The sequence below is a fragment of the Rhynchophorus ferrugineus genome, unplaced genomic scaffold (genome assembly GCF_030347505.1).
Source record: "Rhynchophorus ferrugineus isolate W39M unplaced genomic scaffold, kcgeb_rfMv2 rfM3, whole genome shotgun sequence".
NCBI classification, from domain to species: Eukaryota; Metazoa; Arthropoda; class Insecta; order Coleoptera; family Curculionidae; genus Rhynchophorus; species Rhynchophorus ferrugineus.
This window is the reverse complement of record NW_027472582.1, coordinates 18,874,757-18,887,560: the sequence shown is the minus strand read 5'-3', so window position 1 is coordinate 18,887,560 and position 12,804 is coordinate 18,874,757. Positions and strand designations below refer to the sequence as shown.

The window sequence follows — 12,804 nt, the reverse complement described above, 5'->3', positions numbered from 1 at the left end:
TAAGTAAAATAGTTTTATCTCTAACGGTTTACTTTATGTTGCTACTAAATAAGGAAATATTTTTCTGTTAGAATTGATTCAGATTTTGGAATCTAGGCGACCGAAAATAGAATTGGGGCTATCTTAAATATTTGTCAGTTTATTTTAAGTGCTTTTGGGCCAAAATTATATTCTTTAATTTATAGTATCTATATTCTCCTGTTTAGCAGCAAGTATTTAATAATTTATCTTAACATAAATATAATGGGATTAATATACTTACAAACGTATAAATAATATATAACAGTGTTTCTAGAAATGTTTGGACACAGACTGATGTCATTTAAAGCAAAGTGTTTGATAAATTCAATTCGAGCCAATTAAGACGTTGTTAACTAACACGGTCTAGTTCGTCAAAAATGTAATCCGAAAAGAAATGGCCATTATACTGGTTCCAGGCAGGAATTGTTATTAAGGTGTATTCTCAACGTGTCATTTAACATTTACTTCGTATAAAAAGGTGTTTTGCGCTGTGGCTTTTGTTATTTGAAAGTGTGCTTTGTAATGATTATTAATATTTTAGATCTTCACGTTCATTAAATTAAAAATTGATATAATTGTTTTGTACTACATTTTGAAGCGATTTGACGCAGAAACGTAATCAATAAATATAATTACATGTCTGTTGCCTTGAATAAGTGTAATATCAATATAACGGCGTAAATACAGTTTGTTAAAGTGTAATCGTACTGGGAAATTATTGAATGTTTAAAATTATTAAAACCCTTTAAGGTAACAAATTAATTTAAAAAAGCAGTTCTGTCTTTATTCCACCTAATTCAACGCTCTTTCTACGCTGTTTGTCATTTTATTACTGTAACAACGTGGATAAAAGTTTATTAACTAATGGCTACCGCGTATTTTATAGTTTGTTATTATGTATTGCGGAAATAAAATGTTATTGTACTTAAAGAGAGAGAATACCAATTAGAAGTTTGAAATATTGTTGCTAAATATAGAAAATCACTAAAAATAAGACAAGAAAACAATATGCCAACAATATGATTACAAAAATAAGATTACTATAAAATAAGGTCCATGAAGCATAATAGGAATGGCTATAAAACTGAGTTATCAAGTTTCAAATTTTGTTTTTAATTAACGCCATACCACCGTCAAACTGTATTCACTATATAATTGGGATCTAAACTAAGTTTAATAAAAATCGGCCAAGAATCCATCTTGGTTATCAATAAATTGCTTGGCAACGTTGAGGTATTACGGACTAATTTAGTTACCAATCCGTTGGACCAGTTCATTCGCGTTTATTATTTCAGCTATATGAGAAATTTTACCGTCTGTTCTTATATTTTCTTTCAATTAAACCGTATTTTTGATGTCATTCTTGGGTATTGTTTTTTCAGCGTCTGACATAGAAACATGCGCATGAATTTTTTTTTTGGTATTTTACGTATTATTAGACGTTAAATTAACTATAACAAGTAGTCTAAACAGTATAGCTAAACGAAATTAAAAATTTAAACCTGTAATTAATGTCGAAATAATAAATATGTGTGTTGTTGGTGTACCTTGTGTTGTTTCATAACCTTAATGAACTATAATTTAAAAATAAAATAGAGAGTTTTAATGTTTCAGTTGTAAGGATATTTACAGAAACCTTATTCAACATTCATGTTTATTATTGAATGTTCTATATTTCTTTAACTACAAATAATTATTGTTTGTCGAAAAATTATTATATTCCACAATATTTGTGCCAACTTTTTGTTAGTGCGTTTAAAATAATTCAAACTTATCTGTTATCTAAAATTATGTATTACCCAGAGGAGACCTTTAACTGTTTTGATATATTGATGATATTTTGTTTCAATGTAGGATTTATAACAACTAATTCGTGGTTATAACAATCGGATGTTCATAACTTTTAACATCTTATAAAATAAACCGTCTCCACCAAACCAACAACATAATTCTTGTGGTTTGCCTCTTTTTGTCTTTGTTACTTTGTTTGCAAATTTAAATTTTCAAAATTATTCCTTTTTCTATAAATAATAATTAATATAATAATTAAATCTTTTATCTATTAGGTAAACAGTTTTCCCCCGTCCTGAATCATTCCTCTATAGTTTTTAGATTAACACTACGCTATTTATCTTCCAGATTAATGCATGCTGAACTGCCAATCATAACCAACATGTAAACCTGATAATCAATATATTATATATATATATATATATATATATATATATATATATATATATATATATATAATATATACAAATAATGAAATATATATATAAAAATATATTAAAGTAACCTTCATCAAACATTTGTTTGTTGCGATAAATAGTTATCGAATAAAGACTAAGACTTAAAATGATTACGATATATTATGGATTTAGACGATATAGAGCAATACAGTATAAGTACAAATAATCTTTTCAATTAATATTTTTCAAGAAACCTTCTAATAACAAAAACTAAAGATAAATTTATAATCTAGTGTTTTTAATTTAAGCATCCCCGAATTTTCACTTTCCAAATTTTCATACTGGATATCAGTATTTCATATACCTAACATATTTTGACGAACGTTTTCTTTGTAGCATTTAACCTATATATAAATATATACCAGTTTCATATTTAATAGTTACTTGAAATAAAGCACGTAAGTAACTATAAAGTCTGTCTGTATTGGTTCTGGTCCCCTGATGATATAATCGTAATTAATATAAAATTATTCATGTTTTTTTTACAAACAGTTCCTCCATTCAAACACGTGTTACCAGTTGTTAAAAGTTACTTTACACTAACTTAATATTGAAAGCTTCTTTTATCGAGCTAATTCCGTGCTAAATAGCATCCGAAAAGATCACTTAGAGTTTATTTATAAGTGGTATATTTTCTTTTAGAGCGAATTCTTTAAAATTGCTTTTATTATAACGAAAAAGCCACATTCCATGCTATATTTAAAAATTATCAAGACTACTCACTTCACCCACGATTTAGATTAAAAAATAATTTTTATTTCTGTGTTATAATATAACAATTAATATTTATATTTAAAAAATGTTGATTAAAACTTATTCCTATTTTATATAAATTATATTTTGGTTCGAACTATTTTTCTAACATAAAATATATTTATTGTATAATATGTAACATGTAAATACATTCTTTAAATACTTCTTTTACTAAAACATACCTTTAATTTATTCCTTTATTTAAAAAAATTAACACTTGTTTCACTTATCACTGGATAAAAATTTTAAAAATCATAATAAAATTTAAATCTGATAATTTTTTATGTTATAAAAAGTACGGTTAACCCTTCACCCAGCTGAAACCCTTTATTTACAACTGAACAACTGAAGTTGCTTTTTCGCTCCTACGATTTTGATTGTCGACAAACAACTATCGTCGGAAAACGAGTGGTAAACAAAATCGCTTCGATATGCGCAGTTGCCACACTTCTCTTTTGGACGATGATATATTTGATTTCTAATTATACTTAAAATAGTTGTACATGATGGTTTGCTCTTAATAATCAATAAATTTGGTATATTATGTATTAACTTTACAATTTTACAAATCTGTAAATATATAAAATATATATTATAAATGAATCCAAATATACTTTGGAATACTTTAGTCATCATTCCATAAGATACCGACAGATATTTTTCAGCATACATACATTCATGAATAAGATCTAATAGTATTTCCGCCGTGGTCCATCTCACAAAGTACGGAGAACTCATATTTCTGGGTCTCTATATTTGGCGATCCTAGCCTTTATATCCCGATTTCAGCCTGCAAGGTACAGTAAAAAAGCGCTAAATAGATTTGAATAGGAAAATAAATTATATGAAGGATATTTCAGAAGGTGACTTAATATCATCCAAAACAGGCGACTTAACGAACCGCTGGCGGAAATGGTCAAGTTTGTCACTGAATTTTGTTCTGCTTTTTCTGCTTAGTTACTTTAGTTCGCCGGCGTCGAAGAGGCAGTGACGTCAGGAGCCGTTCATTCTTAAGAACTGTACAACCTTTGTGGCGAATAACCTCTGACTCATCCCCGAAGATACGAATACAGGGTGACTGAGAAAAATTAAACGTAGCTTAACTATCAGATGTTTATCAATTATTGGAATTTCCACTAATTTCTTTATTTTATAAAATATTGATGTAGAATCATTTCATATTATTATAATAAATAATCATTCTATAATCACACGGAGCCAAAATCATATTCAGTCTTGAGAAAATACCTATTTTTCTTTTACTTGTTATTGCCTAAAATGCCGCTACAATTTTTTATGGGTAATATACTCTGTTTTTATAGGTATTTAAAATTATGTGTTTATCTTCTAAGCTTTATATTAACGCATACCAGTTGGATAAATGCGTATAAGTATCTTAGTTTTTAAAAGTTTTTGTTTGAAAATCTTAAAGTAACATTCAACATTAGGCAAAATTGCAGGTTACTCATTAAAATATTCTTCTTGAAGAGTCTTTAATTCTGCGGTCATGGTTTTTTATACCTTTTTCATAGAACTATTTATCTTTGCTTTTAAAACAGTTGAAGTATATTTGAATATCTTGAATGACTATGGTATTTCGCTTTTAGATTTTTTCGATTTAACCAAAGCTCTCCCTTGAAAATGTTTAGCTCTGCAGGAAATCGCTAGTTATAATCTGATCTGTCATAAAATTGACACTTGTCAGAATGAACAATGAATTGAACTTGTAGGAATGTTAGAACAATTTAGAAATTGGTATATATATATATTGATCAAAATATTTTCTCACATTTTCTACAACTTTATCTCATCTTTCTGAGAATATGGCGATACTGTGATGAGAAAAGGATGTTGGTTAAGCAGCGATCCAATTATCGATCCATCCATTTTCGCATTTCTTCAGCATTTTGAAAACCTGTGTGCCAGTCAAACCATGTTGCCTTGATTTCAACAAGTGATTTTGCTCGGCAAAATTACGATGGTTAAACGGTTTGAAATGGTGTTTTCAGTTAAACGTTGAACTGCTTTTTCGTCAGATAAATCATGCAAGTCACTGTTTTCGAACTTTGTTAGTCGGTCCTCCTTCAGAAAAATAACCTTTGTTAATGACATCAATACTTTTAACACTATTAAGTCATTAAAACTAAAAAAGACAATTGTTATATAACGGAGCATCACCATCATAGATGGGCTTCGGCTGCTGATTTTTTAATTATTCATTAAATAACTCAATAATATTAACTAGAAAACTGTTATTTATGTAAATAAATATCAAAACCATCGAATTTAACAGTACGATTATGTTGTTTACATTGATACTATTTTCACAAATAATCAAAATACTTGCAAATACCTAATATATATATATGTATATATATATAACATTTGTTGCAGCTTTCTGATATTGTCAATGTTTGGTCTCAGCAAGGTGAACTACCACTGGATTTAGCGCTCAAAAGTAAAAACGAAAGCATAGCAGCTACTTTGGTGCAACACAACGCCGACATTAACATAAGAGACTCTGATGGAGAACCCTTACTGCATCGTGCTATAAAACGGGGTGATAGTTTTGCCGCATTGTTTTTACTACATTATAATTGTGACGCTACATTGTCAACTAGGTAGGTAATAACAACACAAGTTTGCAAATATAGGTCCAATTTGATAAAAATTCATAAAATGCCTTGAAATTGTCTTCATCTCTGGCGAACAATGAAAGCGATTTCATTATAGAAGAAAATAATTTAATTTCGTGTGATTTGATTCACGATTTAAATTTATCGAAAGAATAAGCAGATTTGCGTACATCGCAGTTGCAGGAATGGAAAAATTTGGCCCTAAAACACAAATCACTATATACAAGAATAGAAATCACGCGATTTTACCGTTCTTAAAAATATAAAATGATATGTGTTTCTAAAGATTTATTTTATGTGATGAATACACCATATGATCGAAATAAAGGGCGTTTGGTTATAAATAGTTCTAATTACAGTTTGAAGGATCCACGCTGGAAATAAAAACCATCCATTCCGATTGCTCAAGCAATACAACTAACAAACAAAGTTTACAAAATGTTTAACGCCTAATGAAGCAGCAGCATGAGCATCACCGTATTACATCGACAATTTGTTCCAACATTATTGCAAGATTGGAGGTCGAATGTCTCTCAAAATCCATTTTCTGTATTCACATCTTGAGTTTTTCACAAAGCATGATGAGTGTTTACTGCTCGAACAGGTCCCAAGGTCACAGTTCATTTCTGATTTATACTTTTTTAACTTAATAAATGACCTTTAATTGTAAAAGAAGTAAAATAATGAATTTATTAAATATTTCGAAAACTAGAACCAAATTTAAAAAACGGGCTGTTGATTTGATTTCAACTCCCTCAAGTGTAATCTGGCAGGTTACGTTTAGTTTTATAATTAAGTATAATACTATCTACTACTACGATAAAATATAGTAAAACTTCAAATAAAATATAATTAAGGCTGTTTTTTCAAATTTATTTCATTTTAGTTATCTATTTTTCATAATATCTTTAAGCATAGTAATGGATCCGGTTAAAGGTAATCAAAGTTTACACCCATTTATAGATTTACTAATTAACTTCCTATTACTAACAGTAATTTAGACATATTAGTAATAGGTTAGTAATAGCCGATTTGATATATAAGTTCGTAAAACTTGGTTATTCATGGATAATAAATTAAATTAAATGGATAAAGGAAATATTTTTGTTGCTTTTTTAGATCAGAAAATGATTCTGCTTTACATTTGGTCGCTGGTTCTACCTACTTGGAAGACTCAGAGAAAATAGCCGAAAAGCTTCTGAATAAGAGCTTAAACGTTAATGCTCAAAATAAACTCGGTTTCACAGCACTTCATATAACAATACAAGCTGACAATTTCCCTATCTTTAAGTTATTACTTCAGCAGGTATTTATGTTTTTCAATGCGCATTATAGTAATGTGATTTTATTTCATCGCCTTCAATAATTGTAAACATCGTGTATTATTTTACAGGATCAAATTAACGTAAACCTGAAAACAAATGAGGAGCATACTCCCCTCTATTACTCTTTGCTAAAATATGACATCGACATTACAACATACACCGACGATTTGCTAAAAGTTGGAGCTCAAACTGACCCTATATATACGTCACATTGTTGTTCGGATTTGTTACAAACGCTGATAATAGGAGCTGTTAGAAAAGGAGCAGCTTACTTAGCAAAATATGTGCATAGCTTAAATCATGTGAATATAGAAGGTGAAAGTGCCTTGCATTTGGTTTGTGAAAGAAATTATGCTGATTTAAGTAGTGTTCTTGTAAGTTGACATGCATTTACACATATATTGTATGAAACGTTACCTGTTTTTATTCACTTTAATTAGCTTTAGTAAATTGATTTTTCAGATATACATTTTTTGCATATTATATTTTAGGTGAAGCTTGGTGCGAATGCAAATCTTTTGTCCAACGAACTTAGACAATCTCCACTGCATTATGCTGTAAAAAATAATGCAGCAGATTGCATAAAGACTTTTATAGATCACAATCAAAATATTGAGTTAGATAATAAATCTGATAACAGGTATATCTTTTACTTATTACGCCTTAATAATGTGCTTAAAAAGCTAAAAATGTTACCTTAATTAAATAACAGGCCAATTGAAAAGTTACCGACCTGATACATAGATGGCGCTATTAGAATTAAATCCATATGTTTTTTAGTTAGCCCCAACCCTCAACAGATGCGTTTATAAATTTGACAGCTGTCGGATCATTAGTTTGTGAATTATAGCATTTTGAGTGAAGCAACTTTTGTTATTGTGAAAAAAATGGTTAAAAATGAATTTCTCGTGTTCATAAAATATTGCTTTTTGAAGGGAAAAAATACAGTTGAAGCAAAAACTAGGCCGTGTTTCCGGACACTGCCCCAGGAAAATCAACCATCAGGGATTAGTATGCTAAGTTTTGACGTGGTAAAATGAGCACCGAAGACATTGAACTCAGTGGACGTCCAAAAGAGGTTGTTACCGACGAAAACATTAAAAAAATCTACAAAATGATTTTGAATTACTGTAAATTGAAACTTAATGAAATAGCAGACACTCTAAAGATATCAACTGAACGTGTACATCATATCATTCACTAATATTAAGGTATGAGAAGGCTCTGTGCAAACGTAATAAACTCGAGTTCTTGCGTCGATATGTGACAATGGATAAAACACATCATTTCACTCCGAAAGCCAAACGACAGTCATCCGAGTAAACTGCACACGATGAACCCGCTCCAAAACGAGGGAAAATGCAACAGTCGGCTGGAATGGTTATGGCGTCTGTATTTTGGGATGCGCATGGAATAATTTTCATTGACTACCTTGAAAAAGGAAGGACCACCAACAGCGACTATTACATAGCGTTATTGGACCGTTTGAAGGACGAGATCGTCGAAAAATGGCCGCATTTGAAGAAAAAGAAAGTGCTGCTTCACCAAGACAATGCGCCGTGTCAAAAATCCATGAATTGGGCTTGGAATTGCTCCCTGATCTACCGTATTCTCCATATCTGGCCGCCAGCAACCATTTCCTGTTCTCAGATCTCAAAAGAATGCTCGCTAGGAAAAAAATTTCGTGCAATGAAGAGGTGATCGACGAAACTGAGGCCTATTTTGAAGCAAAGAAGAAATCGTACTACAAAAATGGTATCGAAAAGTTGGAGGGTCGCTATAATCAGTGTATCATCCTTGAAGGGAATTATGTTGAATAAAAAAAAAATTTGCCAAAAAAAAATGTGTTTTACTATGGTACGCCGGGAACTTTTCAATTAACCTGTTATAATAATTAATATTTGCCGTAATGTAATGCATCCTTAATTATTTTGATCGTATTTGGACTTTTTTATATTTATAAATCGTTCTATAGTATATTAAAAATATTTTCAGGATAAATGTAAACTTTAACTTGCGGGATATAAATGGAGATACTCCAATAAGCTTAGCGCTAAACGAGGGTTACAACGACTTGGTACCACTTCTAATTGAGGGCAAGGCTGATATCAATATTCGAAATGGCAAAGATTTCACACTTTTACATCAAGCCATTATGAAAGAAGATTCCAAAACCTCTGTTTTTTTATTAGAACATGGGGTTGACATTAATGCTATAACATCAGAAAATGAAACTCCTCTACAATTAGCCATTCATTGTCGATTGCCAGAAGTGGTCGATGCCTTATGTACTAAAGGTGTCGATATGTCTGCACCCGATAGGCTTGGTAACTGCGCATTATGGGCGGCATTAGATTCAGGTAAAGCACGTTTCAAATATTGCTGCGTAATTTGTATGAAAGAACAAAAATTGTACATTTTTCGCAGTAATGAAAATGACGATGAATTTTCAGATCAGGAAGATATAGCCAATATTTTGGTTCGTCATGGGGCTGACACTGACTGCTGGGGTGAAGGACCAGATGGGTGTAGACAAACTCTTCTACATAGAGCCATAGATGAAAATAAAGAGCATGCTGCTATCTTTCTTATTAGAGCTGGTTGTGATTTAGATTCACCTAGGATGCCTGGTCCTAACGGAGAAGGCGGAGAAGAAGCTAATGATGGCCTTAGTCCGCTTCATTTGTGTTGTCAATGGGGATTGGAATCCGTCGCTAGGTAATTTTGTTACAAGTTAATATTTTCTTACTTTAGTTTAATTTTTATCCGCTGTTTTCAATTACAATCAAAATCGATATAAAATTGTATTTTAGAACGTTAATAGAACATAGAGCGAACGTTAACACTAGGGACAAAGATCTAAAAACACCTCTTCATGCAGCCATTGAAAATCAACATCACGAACTAATTTCATTGCTTTTGAGTGTTCCGGAAATTGACCTGACATTGCGTGACAAAAGAGGTTTATCACCATTTGCTGCAGCTTTAACTTCAAGGTAAGTAATATTATATTGTTTAAAAAAAACTCGCAAAGAAGCCGACAAGAAAAACCAGCCAAAAAAGCCAAAAATACGGCTGTTTAGATGCAATTTTTACATTTTCAATTTATGGAGGTAATTGGTGATTTATGGTATTAGATGCGAAAAGTATGATTGTCGATTTTATAACTTTTTGTTCTGTTTTCAACTATACTATCTACACTATTCTATTTCAATATACTAACTAGGCTTCGCTTTGGGTAACTTTAAAGGCTTAAAATGTTCTCATAAAAATTATTAAACTCTTATTAATATTAGATACAAGTATTAACAACTAATGGAACGCTTATTATTGTAAACCTCAACGGCTTTTAGTCAGGGGAACTGCAGGAGTTCAAGTACTTGGATTCAGTAATTCAGGAGAGGAAAAGATGTTCTCTGATGATAACGCTGATACAGATGTTGAAGCTTCGAGTATTTTCTATGGTATAGTTCGCATTTTAAAGCTAAATGGACTGATAATAAATGAAGAAAATATCGAAATGAAATGAAGCACTTATAGTTGTAAATCTTAATGTCATCTAGACACAGCTAGTGCGTAATTCGACTATTTAAGATCAATAATACAAGAGAAAGAAGTTCTGTATGCCACCTTTTGAATAGTAGACATACATGATTGAAAAACATAGAGCAATCTGAAATATAAGAGACTAACAGCATAACTGCAAGTCCTGAGCGTCAACAACAATATGTTGATTCAGGGGTAAACACTTTCCTGGGGCGCCAAGTATAGATTGATGAATGAAATGATGATGCTAATTGTTTTTAGTATGTAATATATAATATGACTTACATTTTTTGCAGGAATAACAAGGCGGCTACAGCAATTTTGGATATATTACCAACCGCAGCTGAACAATTCGACAACAAAGGCCAAAATTTCCTTCACGTAGCTATAAAACAAGACGACATTGAAAGCGCCCTATTTTTATTAACTGTACAAGTTGATGTTAATTCTAGAGTACAAGATGCTTTATTAACACCACCTATCCATTTAGCGGCCAGATATAGTAGTGAAACTCTAATTAGAAGTTTACTGTTGGCTGGTGCAAGAGTAAGTATCCATTAAAATTGTAAGTAAATAAAGCGTTTTATAAACTAGTTTCATTTTTTAATTTTTTTCTGGTAAACTTTGTAAAAGCAAGTATTTTAGGTTAATGATCGGGATGGCGGAAGGCGTACAGCACTTCATATAGCAGCTGAAGCTGGTAATGCTGCTGCGGTTTCAGCATTACTTCAAAATGATGCTGATTATGACGCAGTCGATATGGCCAATGATAACGCTCTTCACATAGCTGTAAGGTAAACTTTTAACATTTACTAGAACTAATATACTATATTTCACATGCATTAATTTTAAAAGATTATTATTTTTCTAGAGAAGGTCATTTAAATGTTGTAAGAGTTCTGCTAACTGAATCTGCCATAAATGCAGAGTTAGTAAATCTCAAAGGACGAAATCCTTTACACGAATTATGTAAATATGGTAAAGAAAATGCAGCAGCCATATGTGAACTATTTTTAGAGTGTATGCCAGAATATCCCATTGATAAACAAGACGTTGACGGTAATTCTCCACTATTATTGGCGTATATAAATGGAAATGGACAATTATGCAGGTAAATGTTCACTAGTATTGATTTTTAGTATTGTTTAATATGAATACTTTTTACAGGTCTCTTGTAAAAGCCAATGCTTGTTTAGCAACAGAAAATCTTGATAATGTTTCTATTTTCAATTATCAAGTGGCTAGCAAACAACTGCTAGTCAGACTCTTGGATCAACTCAGCCAACCTGCAACCTGGACAAAGAACGCAGATAGTTGTCAAGAGTGTGGAAAAGGTAATATAATAATATATATTTTTATATTTATAATAGTCGTATAAATGTATTCCAGGATTTTCTATAACTGTGAGAACCCATCATTGCAGGCATTGCGGCAGAGCTCTTTGTCACAAGTGCAGTGAACAGGAGGTACCTATAATTAAATTTAATGAAAATAAACCAGTTAGAGTATGTCAAGTCTGTTTTAATATTTTAAAAACAGGATCTACATAGTATGTGAACTAAATAAATTATATTTATTTTTTGAGGCGATTTAAATTGAGCGTAATTATAAAGTTATAAATACAAGATCACGAATTAAAGCTTTCTTAACGTTACGCATTCAAATTTGATGGGACATAATATAATTATAAATACGATGTATCATCAGGTTACAAAAGCTTTTATTATTTATCTATAAAGTACATTTTTCTTAACACTAATGTATTCCTAGAATTATTACATCGCGACAAAGTATTACGTCACGCTCAATCTGAAATCTCCACTCAGGACCAAAGCAAACCTCTATAAATTGATTGTTATTTTTTGCTCTAGTTATTAATTATTTATTTTCTATAAAAATCCTAAATATCTAACTTTTTATCACCATTTCAACTTTGTATGATGTTGATTAACAAATCAACTATTAAGTGTATTTTTAAGAACAATCAGAGAATAGAGGTTTTATATGTTATTCATCTAAATGTTATATATGTTTAATATTAATAAATATATTATGTTTAACATTCCATTTAACACATTAACAATAGGGCTTTATTTTATCAAAAAAAAATTAGTGGCGATATTACTATTACATAGTATTTTAAATTAATAAAATAGGTGCCATTTTTGTTATTTTTATAATATATGTATCAAATATTGGCTAATATATCTATAATATATTTATAATGTAACAATTTATATAAATCCCATATAATAATAAAATTAATGAATGTCT

General features: G+C 30.6%; 2 protein-coding genes across 2 annotated transcripts in view; one reads left to right on the top strand and one right to left on the bottom strand.

Moving 5' to 3' along the window:
* The window catches only part of LOC143194029 (uncharacterized), a 15,462-nt gene extending 12,043 nt beyond the window's left edge, over positions 1-3,419 (bottom strand). Inside the window, exon 1 of the mRNA XM_076400580.1 lies at positions 3,206-3,419. The gene's annotated coding sequence lies outside the window, so the exon portion shown is untranslated. The remainder of the gene's footprint in view (positions 1-3,205) is intronic.
* Positions 1-12,804, top strand: part of LOC143193972 (rabankyrin-5) — a 26,308-nt gene extending 13,504 nt beyond the window's left edge. The window contains exons 6-17 of the mRNA XM_076400476.1: positions 5,418-5,644; positions 6,779-6,965; positions 7,053-7,358; positions 7,476-7,624; positions 8,980-9,344; positions 9,438-9,702; positions 9,798-9,980; positions 10,827-11,076; positions 11,176-11,324; positions 11,402-11,641; positions 11,698-11,864; positions 11,920-12,804. Coding sequence (XP_076256591.1) covers positions 5,418-5,644; positions 6,779-6,965; positions 7,053-7,358; positions 7,476-7,624; positions 8,980-9,344; positions 9,438-9,702; positions 9,798-9,980; positions 10,827-11,076; positions 11,176-11,324; positions 11,402-11,641; positions 11,698-11,864; positions 11,920-12,080 — 2,649 coding nt within the window. The 3' untranslated portion in view covers positions 12,081-12,804. The remainder of the gene's footprint in view (positions 1-5,417; positions 5,645-6,778; positions 6,966-7,052; positions 7,359-7,475; positions 7,625-8,979; positions 9,345-9,437; positions 9,703-9,797; positions 9,981-10,826; positions 11,077-11,175; positions 11,325-11,401; positions 11,642-11,697; positions 11,865-11,919) is intronic.